This window comes from Leucoraja erinacea, chromosome 3 (genome assembly GCF_028641065.1).
Source record: "Leucoraja erinacea ecotype New England chromosome 3, Leri_hhj_1, whole genome shotgun sequence".
In the NCBI taxonomy this organism is placed as follows: domain Eukaryota; kingdom Metazoa; phylum Chordata; class Chondrichthyes; order Rajiformes; family Rajidae; genus Leucoraja; species Leucoraja erinaceus.
This window is the reverse complement of record NC_073379.1, coordinates 23,750,770-23,776,632: the sequence shown is the minus strand read 5'-3', so window position 1 is coordinate 23,776,632 and position 25,863 is coordinate 23,750,770. Positions and strand designations below refer to the sequence as shown.

The 25,863-nt window shown below is 40.9% G+C and overlaps 1 protein-coding gene across 3 annotated transcripts in view; it reads right to left on the bottom strand.

The window, feature by feature from the left end:
* The window catches only part of rgs12b (regulator of G protein signaling 12b), a 138,584-nt gene that overhangs the window by 15,071 nt on the left and 97,650 nt on the right, over positions 1-25,863 (bottom strand). For all 3 annotated transcript variants that reach the window (XR_008723152.1, XM_055632296.1, XM_055632297.1), the window contains 11 exons: positions 25,473-25,616; positions 25,034-25,213; positions 21,508-21,652; positions 18,432-18,547; positions 16,002-16,196; positions 14,410-14,483; positions 12,986-13,112; positions 11,730-11,826; positions 6,567-6,634; positions 6,121-6,274; positions 3,267-3,926 (listed from right to left, as the gene is read on the bottom strand). Coding sequence is in view for 2 of the 3 variants with exons in the window: in XM_055632296.1 (XP_055488271.1) it covers positions 3,267-3,926; positions 6,121-6,274; positions 6,567-6,634; positions 11,730-11,826; positions 12,986-13,112; positions 14,410-14,483; positions 16,002-16,196; positions 18,432-18,547; positions 21,508-21,652; positions 25,034-25,213; positions 25,473-25,616 (1,960 nt within the window). In the remaining variant the exon portion in view is untranslated. The remainder of the gene's footprint in view (positions 1-3,266; positions 3,927-6,120; positions 6,275-6,566; positions 6,635-11,729; positions 11,827-12,985; positions 13,113-14,409; positions 14,484-16,001; positions 16,197-18,431; positions 18,548-21,507; positions 21,653-25,033; positions 25,214-25,472; positions 25,617-25,863) is intronic.

Here is a 25,863-nt window from a genome sequence, read left to right as displayed (position 1 = left end):
ACCAATAAAAGTTTACTTAAGATGGATACGAAAATTGGAATTAAATGGAAACTTAGCAAGAATGCTCAATGTTAACCCTTATGCAACCACAAAATAATTTAGAATGGAAACTTCAGAAAGAAATCTTGCCAACGTATTCAGTGAAACACAATGGTTTTGCAACAGAAAGAAGCCTGCCATATACTCAAACGGTTGGCACAAAAGCAGGAACATTTAGAAAGCAGGAAAAAAAAAATCAGCGTTACAACTGTATTAGGAGCACGGTTTAGTTACAAAACTGGTGATCATTGCCATTGACTGCAATGTATTAATTGGAATGTAATCAGTTTGGCATGAACAATTACAGTCAGCAATGGATAGTTATCTTTTCCTATGTCAAATACTGGAACTTTGAATAGTCCAAGTATTGTGATTATCCAAATCGTTAAATTGTAACCATAATAATTGCAGGGTTTAGGAACACGCTATGATAATGGTTGCATAATTTAATGAAAGGCTAGAAGGTGTTATTTTTGTGACGCATTTGGGTAATGGAATCATAACCGGATGGAACTGAAACAGATTATGCAGAAAGTATCTTTTTAAAGTTCTTGCTTTATGCAGAGTTCAGAAGTCTTCCAACACTGTATATCACGATAAACAACACAATGCAGAAGCGGTAAATAAAACTGTCACCATCTTAGTAAAGAGGTGCTAAGACAATCGCTAAGGAGCTAAAACGAAGCTTTCAATAAAGGCTATCTCCCTCACATAGCTTTAGTGGCATTTATGAAGTACTGTAGCCATTTAATTCTTAGCTGGAGTGATCATCAGCAGAGGAAGCTATTTGCATTTAGGTCAGATACAGTCTTGACTTGAAAAGGACACCTATGTTTGAATGAATTCATTTTAAATAACTTTTAACAGAATGTAAACTAATGTACAGAAAATTATGAGGTAGCACATTTGGATGATCTAGATCTACATTAGTGGTGCAAGTCGAGATCAGGTACTAGAACAGATATTGGTATAAATATTCTAATTAGTAAACATTTTGCTTCTGTAAGAAAGATCCTAACAATTGCCAATCAAGCACTGTTTATTTTGAGAATAGAAATGAAAAGATTTAGCATAATCTACCAACTTAATAAATTGTTATAGTAAGGGTATGTGAGGGGGAGGGGGTATTTTTAACCTTTCGAATATAAGCAAGTTCGGTATTCCGACTGCGCATGCCCAAGTCACTCTGTATAAACATTGCAGTGGAAGCGTAGACACATTTCATCCGTTTTTTCCAGCTTTGATTCGTCTAGATAAGAAAATACAGCTTTCAAACTATGCACTGTTGAGTTGCTGCAGGGCTGTCCCCGTCCCCTCCCGGATGTTCCTTTGTTAAAAGCTAAGATTAGGTGCTGGCTCCGGCTTTGGAGTTTTTAATTGCTTTATGCTTCGGTGAATGAGCGAGGTCAGGGTCCGTGATCTACGGCGCTGCGGGCACTGTTGAGTTGCTGCAGGGCTGTCCCCGTCCCCTCCCGGATGTCATTTGGACCTCATTTCAGGAACTGAAATTGGGCAAGTGATGGAAGTATCAATTGCGAACAATTTGGAAACTATTATCATAATTCTACAGGCTTCAGTTAGGAAAATAATAAGGTTGTTAGGAAAGGAATAAAGTTGATCCTCAAGTAAAGGCCCAAAATTGAGTGAAAGCTGATTTAATAGCACAAGAGAGGACCTGACCAAAGTATTCTGGGAACAAATGCTTATCAGTATAAGAATATTGGAAAAGTACCTATTTTAAAAGAGAGCTGGCAAGAGTAAGAGTCCAGACAAAGAATGAAAGGCAAAAATGACAATTTGAGGGAACCTTGGATGACCGAGATTATTCAGGGCTAAATCTGGAAAAATGGACAACTGCAATCAGGCAAGTCCCTTGAGGAATATAGAATTGTAGGAGTTGTTGAGTTATATTTATGAAATAAATTAGGAGGGCAAAATTAAGCCATGAAATATATTTGGCAGACAAGATTTAGGAGAATCCTAAATCAACCTATAAGTAACTTGACCAAGGGGGCAGCTCAGGTAAGAGTGGGTTTTCTTAGGAACCAATGGGATAATCTATGAGTGGAGCTAATGGGGGTGTGTATGGTCTGGAATGAGTATTCCGATCTCCATTAACCATGAAGAAGAATATGGAGAATAGTGAGCTCAGGCATGGACTGGATGCCCTGTTTCTATGTAATTCTATGCAATGTTCATAAATTCTGCATTAATTTGAGTGGTATTTCTGTTTGAGTGTCCAAAACTGAACGTCAAGTTCAGTCAAACGTCAAAAGAATGTCAAAACGGAATGTCAGTGGGATGTTACAAGCAGATCATTCTACATAATATTAAAACCTATTTCCAGTTACAATTCTAAACATCAAGCTCACCTGAAATTAATACTAGAAGGTAGGAAGAAATGGATTAGGCCGTTTTGTTATTCTATTACTTGCTATGGAACAAATTATGAAACATTTGCAAAATGCATGCAGACAAAAGTTGACAAAAAGAAAACAAGTTTATATGCTGCCTATTGCATTGATTGAAGCACATGTCATAGCCCCTTACGCCCACAGAAGTACAATCACTGTTGTAAGGTGGGAACTTTACGGCCTAAATTGAGCAGGGCTAGTTTCCACACCAATGCGACTTTGGTGATTGAGACATAAATATTGGACAGGTCAATGGGGAGGTTTGGATAAGGAGCAACCTTATCTATTGCTCTAATGGCACATGATTTTTTTACATCTATCTGAAATTCTTGATTTCATACCACATCTAAATATGAGCACATCCAATAACAAAACACTGAAATATCAGCCTGGAATCATATTGCAATCATTTCTCAATCACCGGTAAATTAAAGTTAAGTTTATGCAGAAATTTATGTTAGTAATTATTCTAGAAAGTGCAAAAGGCCAAATAAAACGTATCTTCGAGATTAAGTGGAATAGGTTACATTAAAATAATTTCTGCTTGGTACCTGCTATGCACACCCTGATCTATATGTTCTACCCCAATGTAGATTTTCCCCCACATATATTCCACAATATTCTGTAATTGTATCACTATCAAGTTAGATACGCAGTAGAGCTATAAACTAAAACTAGTTAGTGCATTATGTAGCAACATTTTGGATCTGTTTCCAGTTTCTTATTCACTCTTAAATGTGATCAATTGCAACACAATTAACATCTTTACTGGTTTATTTTTTATTTACAAACAGATATGCCACATTTAAGTACCTGAAGTGGATCTGCAGTGTGAAGAGTTCTCCTGAGCATCTGTGTTTGGAGTTGGTGGAGGGTAGTTAGCTACCTCCAGTTTACTGACAGAGGATGGTGGTGTTGGCAGAGGTGGTAATAAAGTACTGTTTGGGCTATTGATATCACCTTCTGCCACCAGAGTCAGATCAAATGCATTCTCCTCCTCGTAAGGCTGTGTGGTTTCCGACTGCTCGTCTGCAGGCTGCTTTTCCCACCTCTGTTCATTGATACGTGCAATGGGAGAAACCGGCGCATGGAAAGGAGCATTGTTAGTTTGCTTAGTATCTGACTTTACAAAGCTGGGTGGCACTAACACCGGTCGATGACAGTTATCGTGCTGATGAGTTGGCTTGACTTTCACATTGTTGGAGTTTTCATTAAAATTCAGTGCAGGCGGGTTAGCTGGGCTGGAGTCTGCATGATCTAACTTATTAGACATTACGCTCCTGTGCAAATTTTGGGCTTTTTCCTCTCTCTTTCTACCATTTACTTTACTTCCCACAGGTGTGGAGGAACCAGGTTTAGATACGTTTGGCTTCAGGCGCAGAAAATCTGGGAGGATAAGGTCTTCTTTCTTCAGAAGTCCACGCTGATCATTCACTCGGTTACTCTGAGCTTTGGACAAAAGGTCAAAAAACTCTGCCACAAATCAAAACAGAAAAGTAGCAGTTAGAAAGGCATTAATATAAATTATACTTACTTTAAATAGACCTGATATGTGGAGTAAAACCTCGCAGTTGGAGGTTAGTGTTGTGTAATGTTTGGGGCGGCACAGTGGTAGAGTTGCTGCCTTGCAGCATCAGGGTACCGGATTCGTTCCTGACTACAGGTGCTGTCTGTATGGAGCTTGTACGTTCTCCATGTGACCGCGTGGGTTTTCTCCAGGTGCCCCCGGTTTCTCATCATACTCCAAAGACATACAGGCTTGTAGGTTAACTGGCTTTGGTTACATTGTTTCCAGGATGTAAGGATAGTGCTAGTGTATATGGGGTGATCACTAGTGGAGTTGGTAGGATGAAGGGCCTGTTTCTACGCTGCAGCACTAAGATCTAAAGTCTAACACTGACTAAGAAATCTGCTTGGGATAAGGAGCCAGCATTTTTGCCATCAAGATTTCAGTGAAGGCAAATCCCTCAGACATGTATTTACAGATAACCTTTCATCATCTCAGGGCATCTGATGGGACTCTCTGACTTTTCACTTTAGTATGTGAAAAACACACAAGTTGAACATATATAACCAAATACTTAAAGAATTGTTTAAACGTTTAAATGCTGTTACTAAATAATCACTAAAACAGTAAAATATTTAGAGGTACATCTGAGGAGGGTGAGCTTGCTGCTGGACAAATCAAGCAAGCCAACTTATTTGGTTGACGCTAAATAATATTGCCTGTGTAGACAAAAGATTTAGTTATCACGAACAACTCCTAAATTAGGAGTGATTTTTCAAGTTTTACAAGTAGCATCTTCTCCTCAAATTGTATGAAACTGCCATGACAGAATTGGATTATTAATTGCAGATGTTTGGAGCAGGATAAATGAAAATAGATGATTACATAGACATCAGCTCTAGTAGAAAAGATAATCTTATTCAAGGGAACAAAATGGTCTCTTTAGCAATTCTTCAAGATAAAGAAGACATGGAATGTAGATTACAGAACAGTACAGGACTGGAACAGGTCCTTTCGCCCATAATCTCTGTGCAGATTAAGATGCCAAGTTAAGTTATTTCCTTTTACCTGCACGTGATCCACATCCCTCCATTCCCTGCGTATCCATGTGCCTGTCTAAAAGCTTCTTAACCCATACCATCATTTCTGATCCATCGCCACCCCTGGCATCTGATTCCAGGCACCTACTACGTTATGTTAAAAAAAAACTTGCCCCTTTACATCTCCTTTAATCAATCCCTCACTAACCTTAAATCTGCACCCTCAAGTATTTGACATTTACATCTACCCCCATCAATGCCGCTCATAATTGTATGTACTTCTCTGATCACCCCACAGCCTCCAACGCTTCAATACAAGCTTCTCCAGCCTCTCCTTATGGCCAAAAATGAAGGGGGGGGGGGTCTCATTGAAACTGGTCTAGGACAGAGGCCATAGCCTCAGAATAAAAGGATGCGTCTTTTGAAAGGAAATTAAGAGGAATTTCTTTAGTCGGAGGGTGGTGAATCTGTAGAATTCTTTGCCACAAAAGGTGGTGGCCAAGTCAATTTTTCAGGAGGAGATTGCCAGGTTCTTGATTAGTATGGGTGTCAGGGGGTATGTGGAGAAGGCAGGAGAGTGGGGTTGAGAGGGAAAGATACATCAGCCATGATTGAATGGTGGAGTAGACTTGATGGGCCGAATGGCCTAATTCTGCTGCCATAATTTATGAACATGTCTAAATATTACATAACATATAGTTATCCTTATACATGTTCAAATCAATCAATTTATGAAAACCACCTGATCCAGCAGCATTCTCTTCTGCGCCCTCTCCCAAGCCTCATGTGAATACAACAATGTGTGCGAAACAGCAGAATCTATGGATAGCCTGTATGTACACAGTTTACTCTGTGAACTTCATGTGCTACAATATTGAGAACTACATTCTGCACTTGGTATCTTCCCCTTTGTTCTATCTGTTGTACTTGAGTTTGATTTGAATGCATTTATGTATCGTATAATCTGATTGAATTAAATGGCATGTAAAACTAAGATTTTCACAGTACATCGGTTACACCTGACAATAATAAACATAGAACTAAACAAGTTATTGCACCCTGGTATCTATGTGACAATAAACTGATCTGATCTGGATTTTTACTCCAGTACATAATTTACCTTCCACCTCATCCATGTTTAGCTTTTGCTGTCTCTTCCTATTTGCCCTTTGAATTAGTTCTTCTTTCTTCAGAACCAGTGCATCTTTGGAAGATTTTCCATTTTCTCCTCTCACTTTCACTGAAGAGGGTTTTCCCAGAGGTCTTCCAGCTTCCTGATATTGATAACATTGATTGGCGTTAATGAGAGATATAGTGCATTGTAAACATTAGCAGCTGCAGAAATGTAAGATGAACATGTAAATCGAATAAGGGGAAGCGCAAACTAAAAATGGGTGAAGCAGCAAGGAACTGGACCAACAATCCTCATACTTGAATACAAGTGAGAAATTGATGTATTTAAATGGGATTGTACAGAGTAAAGCACATCGATTCCTTCATATTAGTAACTTTTGTGAAATACTAGTTTGTGTAAAATAATAACTGCATTATAAAAACAAAGATTACCTTTCCAGTTTGATTGTGTGTGCCATTATTGGAAGAGCTGACTTTATCTCCTGTGTTCTTCTGTCTGTCTGTAAGTCAACAATTATCCAGATGACTAGCAGATAATTTGATTTGCTTTTTCTCTGATCAAGTGCAAGGCAGTTAACATCAACAACATTATTCACAGTGCAACCAGTTTTTCTTCACAATCGCGGCAGAAGGGCGGCAGTGGTGCAGCGGTAGAGTTGCTGCCATAAGGGCCTGTCCCACTTTCACGACCTAATTCACGACCTTTTTTACTCGTGGACATTTTTCATCATGCTAGAAAAACGCCCAGACCTATTTGATGCCACGAGTACCTACGATTAGCATCACGACCTGCTACGACCTCGTGATGACCATGCTGCGGGCATGAGTCAAGGGCAAACTCGGCAGAGGTCCTGAATTAGGTTGTGAAAGTGGGACAGGCCCTTTCCAGTGCAAGAGACCCAGGTTCGATCCTGACTATGGATGCTGCCTGCTTGGAGTTTGTACTTTCTCCCTCTGACCATGTGGGTTTTCTCTGGGTGCTCCAGTATCTTTCTGCACTCCAAAGGAGTGTGGGTTTGTAAATGAATTGGCTTCTGTAAATTGTCCATAGTGTGTAGGATTGTGCTAGTGTACAGGGTGATTGCTGGTCAACATGGACTCGGTGGGCTGAAGAGCCTGTTTCCACGCTGTATCTCCAAAGTAAAGTCTAAAGTACAGTAAATCACTAACAGTGTCACAGGTTACAATATTTCCACAGAGAATGCAGACATTTGGGAATACCTCCATTTTCCTGCTGGAAGTGTTTGGAAAAGAATCTTGGTCAGTGACAGAGTAAAGTTATACATTCATTTTTTTTCAACCTATTTCAGGTGGATGATTACATTTGTACACACAAGAGACTGCAGATGCTGAAATCCGATTATAAATAAACATTGCTAAAGGACACTCTGTAGTAACTCTACTGAAGCCAATTAAACCCACAAAAATGCACATCGTTGGAGGGTGGGAGGAAAAGCAGTCCTGAAAACCCACGTGAACTTAAAAGAAATAACGGAATTGGCCAAGATTGACTGGATCAGGCAGCATCTTTGGAGAACATGAATAGGTGATGTTTCGGATTAGGGCCTTCTTCAGACCGATTGTGGGTGGGCGGTTGAGAAAGCTGGAGGGCTTTTTAAGGGCCTGTTTCCTTGCAATACGATTGTGGGTTCAGAAAGCTGGAAGATAGGGGGAACAGGACAAAGTCCGACAAGTACCTGGTTACTCCAGCACTTTGTATCTTTGGAAACCAGGCATCTATCCACTTGCTAAAGGACGTACTGCAGCAGGTTGTTTTTTTTTGTTGCAGGTGATTATATTTCTCTCGTGACATTCTACAACTTCAGCAACAAATGTATATGGTATGGAATTTTTACTCAAGGCATCAATTTAGCATATTTAAAAAAAGAAAAAAGATTTTGAAAATCTGAAATGAAAAGATAGTACATGGGGAGAATAAAATGGGATGTAGTTAGATTTAGTGAATTTGATGATTGTCATGGACTTGGTGTGACGATGGTTTGCATGCACTTGCGTGAATGACCCATTTCCAAGCCATATTTAGTTTAGTTTCGTTTAGAGATACAGTGCTGAAACAGGCACTTCGGCCAAACAAGTCTGCACTGACCAGCGATCCCCGTACACTAACACTATCCTACACACTGGGGACATTTTATTTAGGACAATTTTTACTGAAGCCAATTAAACCACAGTCAACCTGCACATCGTTGGCAGTAAAGAAAGCGAATGGAGTTAAACTGGAAAGGATTTGATTCTGAGGTTCTAAACAGGGTCCCACGTGAGACCACACCTGGAGTATTGGGTACAGTTTTGAGAATCTGTACAAACATTCATAGAGGGAGTGTACGGTTCACCAGATGAAGCTGGGATGTCAGGACTGTCTTATGAAGAAAGACTGGATAGACTTGGTTTATACTCTCTAGGCTTTCTTACCCTTACAAAATTCTTAAGGGGTTGGGCGCTAGATGTGAGGAAGATGGCAGCAACTCTACCGCAAGGGCACAGCTTAAGGATGCTGCCCTAAATGATACTGTCACGCAGAGAGTGATCACTCTGGACTATGATTCTTGAGGCCAGTTCATTGGCTATATTTAAGAGGGAAATACTCAGGGGGCAGGCCAGATAGCATGTTTAGAGTAGCAGAGAATTAACAGAAAATCTGTGGGAAAGAGACCAAGTGGGACTGAATGGAAAAAAAATGTGGGAAAAAGAGACCAGGCCATGTGGTGATGCCAGATGAGAGGGGATGGTGAGGTTTGGGAATCACAGTTTGCTTGTGGAGGTGGGACTAGAAGGGAATGAAAGAAGCAGACGATAAAGAACAAAAATCAATGCTGAAGCTATGCGCAACTAAACATGGCAGCTGCTAAAAATGTGAAATAACCGAATGCTGCAAATACTCAAGGCCTGGTTTGATCATGGTCCCAGTGAGCCAAGATCCTCCCACTGAACATTAGGCCAATGTCTTCCACATTGCCAATCATTCACCTCATTCCCTCTGGAGATCTACCCTCCACAGCCTCCTACCCAATAAAGTCACAACAATACAAAGTCCACCTCAACCTCGTCCCCATGATCAGAAGCAAGATTGTCCCAGAAGACCCATAATTTCAGTCTGTTCTTGACCAGCTTATTTCTTCCTGTCATTTCTTGACTATTCTTTCTCTCCATAGCCAGAGTCTTTCAATTTCAACCATAACATCTGCAATGCCCGCCACTACTTTGACAATGGTCCCAAATGGCTCATTTTAACCCTGGTGTCCAATCGTTCTACACTCGAGGGTCTGAGCTATAGGGAGAGGTTGGGCAGGCTAGGACTTTATTCTTTGCAGTGCAGGAGGCCAAGGGGTGATCTGATATAGATGCAGAAAGTCATGAGGAGAATAGATAAGATGAATGCACGGTCTTTTTCTCAGGTTAGAAAAATCAAGAACTAGACGACATAAGTTTGAGATGAGAGGGAAAAGATTTATCAGGAACCTGAGGGGTAACGTTTTCCACAGAGAGCATGGAGGACATATGGAATGAGCTGCCAGAGGAAATAGTTGGGGCAGGTACAATAATCACATTTAAAAATACACTTAGACATGTACATGGTTAGGAAATTTTGGAGGGATATGGGTTAAAATGGTAAATGGAACTAGCTCAGATGGGACATCTTGGTCAACATAGATGAGTTGGGCTGAAGGGCATGTTTCCATGCTATCCCATGCCACAACGATCCAAGGGCCTTCACTTCTTTGAAAAGGGGTCTAACCCGCACCCTCCACCACCAGCCCAGCTGAACTCATTGTCACATTGAACAACTGATTTCTCCAACCTCCTCCAAATCAAAGGCAGGTTTATGGGAATCCACATGGGTTCAATCTGCACCCATCTCTGTGAGATATGTGGAACAGCCCTTGCTGCAGCCCCCTCCTTCACCACTTTGTCTGGTACATTGATGATTGCATTGGTGCTGCTTCTCACTCCAATACACAACTCAAATGTTTTCAAACCAATTTGTTATCACTTGCTCTCTGTTTTCACAGATGCTGCCCGAAGCAGTTTCCTTTATTTCCATAACAGTATATTATTCAATCAAATTAAGCGTAAGAGAGGGAAAGTGAGCTTTGTGAGGTTGTGACACTATAGGACTGGAGGATAAAGAGAGAAGATCAGAAGAGGGAAGCCTCTTGATGGCTTTATTTTGCACTAAACATGATTCCCTTATTATGTATCTATCCACTGTAAACAGCTCGATTGTAGTCACGGATTGTCTTTCTGCTGACTGGATAGCACGCTACAAAAGCTTTTCACTGCACCTCAGTACACATGACAATAAACTAAACTGAAACTGAAGATCCAAAGAGGGAAGGTCTGAAGAGGGAAAGAGGTGATTTTTATAACAATGATGACAACAAACAACTAATCAGCAGGAACCTGCAAATTTAACCGAGTGCTTAAAAGATATGAATCATACAGATAAGAAAGGGAGTGCCAGAAGATGGTGCAGCGGTAGAGTTGCTGCCTCACAGCACCAGAGACCAGGTTCCATACTGACTACGGGTGCTGTCTGTACAGAGTTTGTACGTTCTCCCCGTGACCCCGTGGATTTTCTCCAGGTGCTCCCACACTCCAAACACGAGCAGGTTTATAGGCTAATTGGCTTTGGTAAAATTGTAAATTGTCCCTGGTGTGCGTGGGTTAGTGTTAATGTGTGGGGATTGCGGGTCAGCGCGGACTCAGTGGGCCAAAATGCCAGTTTCCGCACTTTATCTCGAAATTAAACTAAAACTAAGATTGAGGGGCTGAGCGTTATCGGGAAGATGAATTTTGTACTGAGGACAATGCTGAATATAAATGTATGGGAAGGAGCAGAAAGGCCTGAAGAAAGAATGTTGTGCAACAATGGAGAGAGCCATGGATAGAGAATGAGTCAGTGGTGGGAAGCTTAACGCTGCTGTAGCAGCAAAGGGCACATGCAAAGTAGTGGAAGAGCATAAAACGGTGACACACAGTAGTATTTTCATCATCTTTTGTTTTTAAATGCAGGTATACTTTTAGTTATCCATGAAAACCATGTGATCATTTTACATTATTGTCACTGTGATCCATGTTGCATCCCATTTATTATGTTTAGTTAGTTAAGTATCACAGCATGGGAACTCAACCTTCATCCCACCGTGTCTATGCCGATCATTGATCAGCCATTCACACTAGTTCTATGTTATCCCACTTTCTCATCCACTTCCTGTGCACTCGGGGCAATTTACAGAGGCCAATTAACCTACAAATCTGCACGTCTTTGGGATGTGAGAGGAAACGGGAGCTCCGGGAGGAAACTCGCGGTCACATGGAGAACGTGCAAACTATACATAAACAGCACCTGAGGTCAGGATAGATCCCGGGTCACTGGCGCTGTGAGGCAGCAGCTCTACCCGCTGCACTACAGTGCTGCCACATTTATCTTCTTGACAAATTTGATTCAAACAATAAATAAAATTACTTGGCAAATTTATTCATCAGCCAACTAATCTGTAATATGCATTAAGTTTAAGAGAGTAAAAGAAGCATTTAGAGGGGTAAAACTTATACATCATACACCATACATACCTTTCCCCTTAACATGATCTGCAATATCTAGAACAACACGGCGCCCATCAAGGTTGGAGATAGGAACTCCAAGATCTAAAATTTCAGATTCCCCGTTCTGCAGAATGAAAACACAGCACAATATCTGATTCTCAGTAAAAGCAATGAACAAAGGAAGAAAGGTACTCAAGAGTACAGAATGCAAAATCGCAATCTAAATGCACATGCTTATTTAGCTTTCACATGCTATTTCTTGCTCATTCCGTTTTACTATAGGCTGACTAAGCGGCAATAATTACATTTGCAACCAGTAGCTTTTTAAACATACTCAAAAGTCTTGGATCTATTTACACTAGAGCTGGGATTATCCTGGTGTGGTGGGGTGATGGTCATTATAAATGGTTCCAATAGAAGCTAACGTGTAAATGCTGTGTAGACTAAATGCCTCGTTGGAGACTTAAATTGGAGAAGTGAAGCACAAGTATACAAATTAAGGCAGGTTGAAAGGCAAATTATGCAGTATGCTTGAAAATGTGTCATCCATATGACCGCTTTTGGAGTATTGTGAGCAGTTTTGACCCCTTATCTGAGGATTGATATGCCAGCATTGGAGAGGGTTCAGAGGTGGTTTACGAGAATGATCCCGGGGATAATTGGGTTAACATATGATGAGTGTTTGATGACACTGGGCCTGTAATCGCTGGAGTTTAGAAGGATGGGAGGGACCTCATTGAAACTTACTGAATAGTGAAAGACCTGGATATGTGGAGAGGATGTTTCCACTCGTGGGAGTGTCCAGGACCAGAGGTCCTAGCTTCAGAATAAAAGGACTCACCTTTAGAAAGGAGATAGGAGGATGCTGAATCTGTGGAATTCATTGCCACAGACGGCTGTGGAGCCAAGTCATTGAGTATTTATAAGGCGGAGATTGACAGATTCTTGATTAGTAGGAAAATGGAGTTGAGAGGACAAGATTGATCAGCCATGAATGAATGGCGAAGTTGACTCGATGTACCAAATGGCCTAATTCTGCCCCAATGACATATGAACATGAATATGGGAAACTTTTCAGATGATACATTATATTTACAGGAACTGAACACAAACAAAGATTGTTAACCTATTACCCTGGTACATTGCTCATCGTTCGCCATGCCCCCAAGGTCTGTGGATCACAGACCTCTGTCATCACTGACTTGTAGGAGTGCTTAACTCTGGGCATACTGCTCGCAGAAGAGCAGCATGAAGTAGCTTTGTTATTGTGTCTGTATACTTACAATTCTAGCCACTAACTCGCCGAGATTCAAGCCATATTTTGCCACCACTGGTCGGAGCACTTCAGCCACTGGTTTGGTAGGCTTGGCCTTTAAACCAACAGATCTATTTATAGGAACAAGATCCAGTCTGAAATAAAAGTGTTGACATATTTATAGCCATCTGCTTTCAACCTCACTGCTTTTAAGATTCAACTTCTATAAGGATTTCCATAATTAATAACTTTTGTTTTTTCTTACCATAGTAATTTCATAATCTCATTTAATTTTTATTCTGGTATTCATCGTATTCAAAAAGCGACACTATTGTCCTCCTTAATCTTTACCAATCCAGTCCACAGCCACAGTGGAACATTGTTCATTGTGTGATAACTTATGAGGTCTTCTTGCATCCCAAGTCTGCTACCTGTATCTTGGTGATATTTAATCATCATGTCACCACACTTCAACTATCCTGCCTAATTTTCACAGACTGGGAGACTTTAAATGTTTGTTTTGGATCATACGGCTTGGATTAGCTGGAGGTCATGTTGCAGCTGTATAAGACGTTGGTGACATCACATTTAGAATATTGTGTTCAGTTCTGAGCACCATGTTATAGGAAAGATATTGTCAAGCTTGAAAGGTTTCAGAGAAGATTTATGAGGATGTTGCAAGGGCTAGAGGGTGTGAGCTATAGGGAGAGGTTGAGTAGGCTGGGTCTCTATTCCTTGGAGCGCTGGAGGATGAGGGGTGATCTTATAGAGGTGTATCAAATCGTGAGGGGAATAGATCGGGTAGATGCACCGTCTCTTGCCCAGAGTAGGGGAATCGAGGACCAGGAGGGTGAGGGGAAAATATTTAATAGGAATCTGAGGGGTACCTTTTAACATAAAGGGTGTATGGAACAAGCTGCCAGAGGAGGTGGTTGAGGCTGGGACCATCCCAACATTTAAGAAACAGTTAGACAGGTACATGAATAGGACAGGTTTTAAATTGTAATAAATAGGAACTGCAGATGTTGGTTTTTACTGGTCTGAAGAAGGATTCCGACCCAAATTGTCACCTATCCTTTTGCTCCAGAGATGCTGCCTGACCTGTTCAACTCTTTGTGTCTACCTAGAAAAGTTAATATATTTATGGTGTTAGTCTAGAATATCCAATAACTCTTTCTTTGTCAAGACTAAACTGATTTCTTGTATTGCAGCCAGTTATTGCACATGTATCATTCAGTGTAAAATACGGTATTTAACATTTTAACGTTTTATTTAAAATGCATTTGATTCTGTTTTGTTGATGCAATCTTCAAAATGTAGATCAAATAAAAAATTTAAAGCCGAGCATCATTAATCTTTAACAGAACTAAGGTGTCTAATGGTGTTATGATACAAAACAGCCATGAACTTACTGAATAGTACAACAGGTTTCATAGTAGCATGATTACTTACCGAAATAGTGTTCGCATTTCTATTCGAATCTCCCTTGAATTTAACGTGCAGCAGTCTTGATCAAGTACAAGAGGCTTAAAAAAGATAAAACAAGTAGAATTAAAATATTCAGTCATTCATATGGTCTTGGTGGCAGTGGCAGACTGGGTCTAAAAATGCTGGTTGCCAGGAGACAAAGGGGGCCCACCCACAACTACAATGTTACCATTTAACAGGGGCCCACTTGCCATCACTTGCTATCGCTTCATCAGGGGCCCACTTGCCATCGAGCAAGCTGACACCCTGGCCAGTCCGTCATTGCTTGGTGGTAACATTTCCATTGAAGTAGGAAGTTCAAATGTCGAAGGGTTGCTTCAGAGAATGTTTGTAGGTTAGTTAGTTAGATAATTAACCAATAAATAACCCCCACCCCCTTTCATCCCCCCTTTTCACTTGGATGTGCACCCATTTCTCCCCTTCCTCCATTAGTATTTTCATTTTCTAATTCCTTCACTGCCATCAATATGTATGGGCTTCTCCTTGCATCCCTTTTTGAACAATTATCATTCTCTAGTCCTCCAGCATATGTTCCCAATAACTCAACCTGGAATTATTTTCATGCTTCAACTATTCAAACTAGCATTATTCTACGCTACTTTCTCCCCGTGCCACTCATATCCCTCTTTTTGTTACTATCTCTCAGCTGTTCTAATATTCATTTTAATTCCCACCCATTCTCACTCATACAAGAAAGAGTGCAGCCCTTATTCCCAACTGTGCAATTACGGAGATTTCTCCATCTCCTTCTCACTGCTGACATGTGCAAACCAATTTCCGTAAAGCTCAGTTTGGTATTCTCCTACCGATATCCAATTCTGCTCTCTGGTGCTTGGTCAATCTCCCATAGTTCCCAGTACAACATTATAAATAATTGAAAATGCCCATCTGGAATTTCTTCACAGCTTAGTCCACCTCATTTGCCTCCTTGCCTTCCAATGTGCCGTCCAGTCTGACCGCCTTTGAATATCCATCTATTCATCCACACACCTTTAAGAGCAAAGGCTCAGCTATCTCTGCCTTACTCTGCTACTTTCATTTCACCCTTGCTTTCTCTGCACATCCAGAAGCCTCTCCAAAATATCAGTGTGACTTTAGACATACAGCGTGGAAACAGGCCCTTGGGCCCACCGACACCGCGCCGACTAGCGATCACCGTGTACACTAGTGCTATCCTACACTAGAGATAATTTACAATTTTACATTTTTTTTAAAACCAAAGTCAATTAACCTACAAATCTTTGGAAACCGGATCATCCGGATAAAACCCACGCAGTCACAGTGAGAACGTATAAACTCCGTACAGACAGCAGCCATAGTCAGGATTGAACTTGGGTCTCTGGAGCTGTAAGGCAGCAACTCTACCAGCTACGCCACTGTGCCGCCCCACTGTGATATTTTCCGTTCTCATTGAACAGCAAAATTGTGAAGAGTTGCCCCCGATTGTAAATTGGCTATGGCCCTCTCTGTCCATCATGAGGAGACAGAAAAGTGGGAAATCATATTGACCCCAGTCTAAGTAGGCTGGATAGGATGCACAAAGCTGCATGACATACCTTGTCACCCCCCACCAGGAAGAGGTCTGTGGCTGCTAGCTGAATTTGTAGCTTTTCACACAGATCCGTCAACAATTGCCGAATAGAAATGCCAGACTGGATTGAAAGTGTGCGCAAGGAACCATCGGGAAGAATCACAGTGCAGTGTCTTGAAGACTTTTCTTTTTCTGTCGCAGGCACTTTGGTGGAATCAGGCTTCAAAGAAAAAGAAGATTTTAAATCAGAATTGAACACTGGATAGGCAGCCACGAGAATATAATTCACAAGTGAATCTTACAGCAGCATTATAGATTAAAATAAATGCCATCAATTTAAGATAGATGAGATGGAAAACATTCACCATACGTAGGAAGTTATCAATAAATGGTTAAAGTATCACATTCATATTGTGTATGTGGGTGCATGTATGTTCATGTAAATGTGCATATGTGCGAGTACATGTCTGTGTGTGTATATATACGTGTGTACATGTATGTGAAAAAAAGTGCTGAAGTAACTCAGCAGGTCAAGCAGTATCCCTGGAGAATATGGTTAGGTAAAGTTTCAGGTCGAGACCCTTCTTCAGTCAGAAATGTCACCTATCCATGTCCTCTAGAGATACAGCCTGACCCACTGAGTTACTCCAGCACTTCGTAGTTCAGAATCTGCAGTTCTTGTTTCTACTGTACTTGTATGCACATGTCTTTGTATGAGTATGGACCTGTCTGTGTGTGTCTGTCGGTGTGTGCATCAAAGCATGCTCACATCTGGGCATTGTGCCAGGAAATCTTAAAGAACACACTCAGAACATTTGGCACAGGGCTTAATTATTCATCAAAACGCTGATGCACAAGATCATTCGAGTGCCTTGATATTCTTGTGTCTGAATTAGGATCGTGTGGGTCTTAAGCCCAGATGTTGTAAGATTTCACGATCAGAAATGGGGGTGGCACAGTGGTGCAGCAGTAGAGTTGCTACCTTACAGCACCAGGTTGGATCCTGTCTACGGATGCTGTCTGTACGGGGTTTGCATGTTCTCCCGTGACATTGTGGGTTTTCTCTCGGCGCTCCGGTCTCCTCCCATACTCCAAGACGTACAGGTTTGTAGGTTAATTGCCTTCAGTTAAATTGTAAATTGATCCTAATGTGTAGTGTTAGTGTACGGGGTGATCGTTGGTCAGCGTGGACACGATGGCCATAAGGGCCTGTTTTCGTGCTGTATCTCTAAAGTCTAAAGAAAAGCGCTACCAGTCCTCCTTTACTGGGCCTGGGCTCAAGAGGTCATTATGCACAGGCCAATTGAAGACTCATAGGAAGACTGCACTCGCTGGTGGTGAGATTGGCTTTAGAAGGCATTGGAGATATTGGAGTACGGGTGGTGGAGGATGTTGGACAATCATCTGGCTTTTTTAATGATTTCAGCATTAGTCGCTCATAAGCTAAAGAATTAAGTACAGGTATAGGTTTATAATTGTTGCATATACTGAAATACAGTGACACGCTTATGTAATGTAATTCTTATAATGTGATTAGACTTTTGAGATAGAGATACAGCAGCCCACCAAGTCCGCACTGACCAGCGATCACGCCGTACGATAGCACCACCTGCACATTAGGGACAATTCGCAATTTTATCAAAGCCAATTAACTGGCAAACCTGTACATCTTTGAAGTGTGGGAGGAAACCGGAGCACCCGGAGAAAACCCACACAGGTCCCAGGAAGAATCACAGGGAGAACGTACAAACTCTGAACAGACAACACACGTAGTCAGGATCGTACCCGGGTCTCTGGTGCTGTCAGGCAGCAGCTCTACCACTGCACCACTGTGCGCCACCAATTCTTAAGGATAACAGTTTAAACATATCTAGGATTTTCAAACACATGTAGATGAGAGTGTAGTTATGAAAACATCATATTAAAGTTAATGTGTCCGGTTTTTTTTAAGTTGTTCCTATCCCTGACTCTGTCCTGTCCTCCCCCCCCCCCCTTCCCCTTCTTCTGTACAGCTCCTTGCTTGATTCCACTTCACGATGGCACCTTGAATGACATTAGTCCCATGTGTATTTTAACATGAGCTTTGGTAAGGCAGTCTGATTATGGTCCACCCATGTGTACGTTGCTGATAGGATCACTGCAGTGTTGGGAATTCAACTTTTTGAGCAATTTTGCTCTCCCCATTGAGGCTGCGGAGAATTATAATGTCCCCTCTACACTTCCACAGACAGAGACTATAAACAAAACCTCTACCTTCTGTCAGCAGGCTAAATACTTTTCAGTGAGTAATCTTGAAACATACAGAATTAACGATTCCCTCCTATTCTAATGTAAACCACCTGGAGTTGCAGAAACATTATCAAGCAAATGTGTTGAAACAGTGGTTAAGAATCACTACTAGCAGAAGCACTACGTGAATTATGGTACAACTAACATATCTTCCACTTGCACTAACCTCTTGTCTGTTATTTCCTGGACAGTCAGCTGTCATTAACTCTGTGCTAGTGGATGAAGACATGGATCCGAATGATTCACGATGCCACTGAGACAGCCCGTTACTTGTAGAGAGGTCTAGTGAGTGAAACAATATTTATTGCATAAACACTAAGGAGCTTTCCTGAATTTTCTAGATTTAAAACACCCTACAGTAGCTTAATACATCTCGAATTATTCCTAATTGTACATTTAAATAGGTAAAAACTAAAAAAGGGTTTAATGAAATCTGCAGTGGTTCAATGAATGTGCAGTATTCAAACTTTATCCAGAATACCTTGTTGTCTCTGATATTAACCAATCTCAGTATTTCAGCATAAACTATTTGTGCCTGGGCACAGACTTTTGAGAATGGATGCACTGCTCAACAGCAAAAAACATCAGCAAGATTCCTTCAGCCCATAATGGGCCACACTCCAATGGCCCCTTTCTAAGCATGGACTTCTGAAATGAACTTATAACAAACACCAATGTAAAAACAAGGAACTGCAGATGCTGGTTTATACCAATGATAGACACAAGGTGCTGGAGTAACTCAGCGGGTTCAGGCAGCATCTCGAGTAAAAGGATGGCTGATGTTTTGGGTCAGTAGGGTCCCAACCCGAAATGTCGCCCATCCTTTTTCTCCAGAGATGCTGCCTGACCCGCTGAGTTACTCCAGCGACTTGTGTCTATATATAAACAAACACACGTTACCAGAGAGAAATCCCTATACCCAGTCATTAACATACCCTGGGGATAATTTGCGAGCACATCATTAAGGGCCATGGAGAGGATGTGCAAACCCCAACATGACTTTCTGGTGCAATGAGCAACCTGCAACAATAGCAGTATGCACAAGATTACTGAGCTCAGTTCAGAATATAGATCAAATCTGAAATCTTCTGCAGTACATTTACTAACATACTACATTAACACACTATCAGATGGATAACTCACTGTAAATGTTACTTGCACTGAACTCTGCTGAAGGTAATCTTACATTGTCAAATCAGCTGTTTACAAAAATCAAGGACATTTGTTCAAAATTAGGAAACCTTAGTTTCTGATTAGATTTCATCCCAAGTCTACCGCATTTAATTACTAATCTTCGATGAAGCATTGTAATCAATTTCAAATAGGAACACAAGAATTAGAGGTAAGCCATCGACCCCAAGCCTGTTTCACCATTCATTTGGCATGGCTGATCTTCCACCTCAACATCATTTTGTTTTGCCTTAACCCCATATCCCTTGACACACTTTGGTCCACCAAGTCTGTGCCGATCACCTCCCACTTATTTTTATTTTACACTAATCCTTCCCGAGCAGTTTATTCTCCCCATGTTCCCAACAACTCTACCTAGATTTTACCACATCTTTGTACTAGGGGAAATTTATATCACCCACCCATTTTGGGATGTGGGAGAAAACCAGAGCACCAGGAAGAAACTCAGGCTCTCCCAGGGAGAGTGTGTAAACTCCACAGAGACAGCACCAGAGGTCAGGATTGATCTATGAGCTGCACCTTTGCACATGTATGGTACATCTTTAACTGTGTACTCACAGTGCCCTCCATAATGTTTGGGACAAAGACCCATCATTTATTTGCCATATTAACTCCACAATTTGAGATTTGTAATAGAAAAAAATCACATGTGGTTAAAGTGCACATTGTCAGATTTTAATAAAGGCCATTTTTATACATTTTGGTTTCACCATGTAGAAATTACAGCCGTGTTTATACATCCCCCCCCCCACCCCCCCCCATTTCAGGGCACCATAATGTTTGGGACACAGCAATGTCATGTAAATAAAAGTAGTCATGTTTAGTATTTTGTTGCATATCCTTTGCATGCAATGACTGCTTGAAGTCTGCAATTCATGGACATCACCAGTTGCTGGGTGTCTTCTCTGGTGATGCTCTGCCAGGCCTTTATTGCAGCCATCATGGGAAACTTTAACCTGGCCATCCTATTTTTGCAGCTAACCAGTGGTTTGCATCTTGCAGTGCAGCCTCTGTATTTCTGTACACTCATTGGTTTGCCAGTTCCTTTGCGATTAGTAAGCTCACCAGTGCTCTCTTTCTTCTTAATGATGTTCCAAACAGTTGATTTTGGTAAGCCTAATGTTTGGCTGATGTCTCTAAAAATTTTATTCTTGTTTCTCAGTCTCAGAATGGCTTCTTTGGCTTTCATTGGCACAACTTTGGTCCTCATTTATAAACAGCAATAAGAGTTTCCAAAGGTGGTGGAAAGACCGGAGGAAAGACTAGGTGCTGAGAGCTCTCTTATACCTGCATTAAGGAGGAAATTAAACATACCTGAGCAGATTGGCACTATAGCTTCCAGCACCAGCATTCTCGAGTTCTTAGTTCCTAGTTCTGATCAACCCTATTACTATTTTCTAGATGTTGTGTTATTACATCATTCATTAGCAAGTCCTGGATTTATCCTAAGACTGAAATTAAGCTAATAGGTTGGTGGCACCCAGCACTCCCTAGCCTGCCTTTTATAAGTAGGAATGTCACATTTGCTTTCTTCCATTCTGCAGGACACATTCCAGAATCTATCCTATTTTTAAATATGGTGGCAAATTCATTTGCAAACCTAAAGCTGCTTCTTTCAAAACTCGGGGATGTTGATCATCTGACTGTCAATTTCAATCACACAGATGTCTCCAGCAATGTCTTTCTTTAACTAATTCTGATCTCTTTCAGTACCTCATTCTCTACTAGACCCATCATTATCTGCAGTTTCTCTTTGGATCAAACTTCCAAGGAGAAAAGTTGTATCCCTCCTCCGTCAGTTCCTTATTCCCTGAAGTAAAATTCCACCATGTCTTTAAGGGACCACTCAACTTCTTTAGTTTATTCCTTTTAATGAAATTATGGAATCTCTTACAATCCACTCACTCTCGTTATCTGCCACCACCCCCCCCCCCCCCCCCCCAACCCCACCCTTTCTTTATAGATCCCCATTTGCCAAGGTTTGGTCATAAGATCATAAGATTAATAAAGCAAACTGTTATTAAAACTTATGCAGGATTGATAATACTTACCAACATGTGAATCTCCATTCCCTTTCCTGTTCTGAGTTTGTCCAAGACTTCTTCGTGACCAGGAAAAAAAGGCCTTCTTCTTATTGCCATTGTCATCTTCAAATTCACTGTTTAGTAGCCTGGTTGATTTAGATTTTGTGCTGGACTAAATAAGAAACACCTCTAATGAGTAAGGAACACAATTAGAAAATCAACCTTAGTTATACATGAGTATGAGTTTGTCTCCCTTACTATTTCGGCCTGAAGTGAAGTAACTGCTCGAAACTGTTAGAAAATAAATTGATAACTCACAGCCTTTCCATATTTCAACCTTTTTCTAAGTCCTTCCTTAGTCACTAAACCAAAGAAAATATATTCCCATAATATGTGAAAATTCAAGTAAATGTCTTCACAATTAATTTAAGATGGGTGATACAGACACAAAATGCTGGAGTAACTCAGCAGGTCAGGCAACATTTCTGAAGAAAAGGAATAGGTGACGTTAAGGGTCGAGACCCTTCATCAGTCGAAGAGTCAGGGAGGGGGACACTGGAGGTATGGGAAATACAGAACAAGGCAGTGCCTGCATTGAAGACACAGGAGAGATGGAGTCCACAATGGTGCATTGTTGGATGGGGACGAGGTGATAACGGAGGAATACAACGGGTGAAACAAGTAAGAGGACTAGGTTGGGGGAGGGACGGAGAGAGAGGGAATGTAAGGGTTACTTGAAGTTAGAGAAAGCAATATTCATGCCGCTGGGTTGTAACCTGCCCAAGCAAAATATGAGGTGGTGTTCCTCTGTACCTTCCCATACCTCCGGTGTCCCCCTCCCTGAGTCTGATGAAGGGTCTCGACCCAAAATGTCACCTATTCATAGATACATAGAAAATAGGTGCAGGAGTAGGCCATTCACCAGAGATGCTGCCTGTCCCGCTGAGTTACTCCAGCACGTTGTGTCGATCTTCGGTATAAACCAGCATCTGCAGTTCCACCTCATACAATTTGGGATGGATAGTCATTTAAAGGCTGCACTGGTTGTAGGATCCAATGTGAACTGTAAATAATTCTTAGCTCTCCTTTTTTGCTCACCAAAGTACTTCTGATAATTAATTTTAAGGGAAATTTATAAATAATTATCAGATAAATACCCTAGTAAGCTAAAACAGCGATGTTTTAATCATTGGACAAAGAATGAAGAACAGACAAAAAGTAGAGTATATTTGAAATGGTAACATATTGATAAATATTGATGATCAAAGGAACTCAGGTCATCTAGTACACGTGACTGAGAAATAATGTGCAATTAGGAAAGAAAAAGGTATTACAAAGATGCAAGTACAGGAGTAAGGGAGTAATCGGCCAGGTTGAACATAGCAGGGCTGCGACCAGTACCATTTTCAGCAGGCTTTGTAGGTGTTGTTGGAGAGATTTAAACTAGTTTGGCACAGGAGGCGGAAACCTCAAAGGGGTTCAGGAAACAGTCAAAGCAGGAATAGGAAGCCAGAAATATCGTAAGTGGGATAAAAGACAACATAAATAAATTGAACAAGCAAAGGGAGATAAAGTACAGAAAATTGTTTAAAATTATGTAACTGAATGCTCTGAATGCATCTGAGTGCTCACATCATTGGGCTGCGGTAGAGCTGCTGCTTTACAGCACCAGAGACGCCGGTTCGATCCTGACTATGGATGCTGTCTGTATGGAGTTTGTATGTTCTCCCTGTGACCACAGGGGTATTGACTGGGTAGCTCGGTTTGCTCCCACATTTCAAAGACGTACAAGTTTGTAGGTTAATTGGCTTCTGTAAATTGTACCCAGTGTGCAGGATAATGCTTGTGTACTGGGTGATCATAGGTCGGTGTGGAATCAGTGGGCCAAAGGATCTGTTTGGATGATGTATCTCTAAACTAAATTAAACATGGGTATAGGTAGTTCTGCTATAACAGGGCGGCTGCAGTCCTAAGAAACCTAGCATTGTAGAAAATCATATTATAAAAACCATCGTGTCAAGAGGGGGTGACGAGCCAGAGGGTTTCAGACTCACAATAACAAAGTTCTTTTCTCTGCAGATTTAAAAAATATATATTTTTAATAGTTCCAAGTTTATTTTTGTTGCAGTAAGTGGCACTACTTTACAAAAAGAAAACTACAAAACTTTAACTAAGCTATGAACTGTAGACTGTCTTTGGTTGCATTAAGGTCTTCAAGGTTTTTTATATTGGGGTTATTAATTCATTGATTTTATGTTTGTTTGTTATGTGTTATCTATGAGAATTCCTGTTGCGTTCTTCCATGTAAGAATTGTTCTGTTATTGGTGGATAAGGGCGGCATGGTGGCGCAGCTGTACAGTTGCTGCCTTACAGCAGCAGAGACCCGGGTTTGATCCTGACTACGGATGCTTGTCTGTGCGGAGTTTATACGTCTCCCCCCCCCCATGACCGTGGGTTTTCTCCAAGATCAGTTTCCTCCCACATTCCAAAGATGTACAGGTTTCTAGGTTAATTGGCTTGGCATCATTGTAAATTAACCATAGTGCATGTAGTAGAGTGTGTGTGTGTGTGGGGATCATTGTTCGGCACAGACCCGGTGGGCCGAAGGGCCTGTTTCCGCGCTGTATCTCTAAACTAAAAAAATCTCTAAACTAAAATATGTCAATTAAACACTCTTGAAGTTAAAAATATTCTTTATAGTTTAGAAGAACGAGAGGTGATTTTATCAAAACACAAAATTCTTAAAGGCAGGCTGATAGTTTCTATGCAAGCAGGATGCTTCCCCCAACTCGGAAGTCTAATGAGCAGGGAACACAGTCTGAAAATAAGGGGCAAACCATACTGATTGAGATGATGAGAAATATATTCAAGAGATGATAAACATTTGTAATTCTCTATGCTGACGCTGTGAGAACTGTGTTCATTTCATTTAAAGCAGAGATATAAGGTAAGCGCTGGAGAAATGGTGCGGAGGTCAAAGATGAATGATGGAATAAAGTAAAATAATTCTTAGTTGCTCAGAATATTTTTAACTTCCACTATTAAATCATCATGGTTAGAGTCCATATAATTTTACTTTGTCTATGCTAACTACCATCCTCCTCCTTTTACATATACAAAACTGACAAGACTAATTGGATTTAAAATGCATCTCACTCCCTTCTGCAACTTGTCCAACTAAAGGGATGAACATTTCCATAAGCTCTCATCCCTTCTTCCTCCCCAATTTTGTCAACTTATAAGCACCAGGAGTGTTCGAGGCTCTCTGATCCATAACCTAGGTCTTGCTTTTATGAGTGTGCATATATCATGATAAAATTCATAAAACTAGATGCTTCAACAACTCACCCCACAACCCTAATCATATCCTGGATCACAGCAGTCTCATTGCTAAGGGGGTTGGAGGATACAAGGATTGGACAAAATAGATGGGGTCTACGACTAGCTTTGAGTTTATTGAACAGTGGAGCAGAGTGGGGGGGACTGTACCACCTACTTCTGCTTCTATTTCGCATGCTCTCATGCACATGCTGAAGTCCACATACCACCTACCTTGTTTGGGGTAGAGAGGTTGGACCGGTCTGAGCTGGCGCTGTGCTTTGAGGCAGGACTGCAAGGTATCAGACAAGGATCAGGCAAAGCACGACCCTCCACTTCCGCCAGCATACATTCTTGGTACAGCGTTGATTTCAGAAAACGAGTATAGCTGTCAAACTTCATCAGGCTAAAAATCTACTTTGACGAAAAGAAATGCTATGTTTTTAGTTTCTGTGAACTATAGCTTTCAGCCTAAAAACAAATGTTACCTTTTGAACAGTAAATTATCTTCATGCATAAACAAACCATGACATGATTATTTTTAGATCAGAATGTAATACTGAAAATATCTTTTGCAAATATATTTTTTAATGAAAATGTTTTTACTCATATAAATTCTATAATTTTAAGTTTTTTGAAATAATTAAATGAATAACGGCTCTGCTTACTATACCTGCAGCTGCTGCTCTTTAAACATATCGGGATGTGGTGCGTTGATAATATCATCAGCCAACTGCGCCTGGCTGTCAATATTGACCGGGGTCACTGCCTTGTTGGATAAGAAATTGGTGTAGATCTCCCGTGCTCTATACAAAAGCTGTAAATCACAGTGGAATTGGACAAACAAAGGATGCACAAATATTAACAATTATCTAACTATTATTACCAGCACAAGGATGAGTAAACAAGGAGAATGCGTATAGGCGGTTGCATATCTGACAAAAAGCCACCTTACCCTAAAAAAGTTGCTACAAAAGGTTTCTCAATGGTTTTTTGTAGTATCAGATGTGCTTAATAACACACCAAATGTCTACCACAATCAGCCACTGGAAAGGTCTAATTTT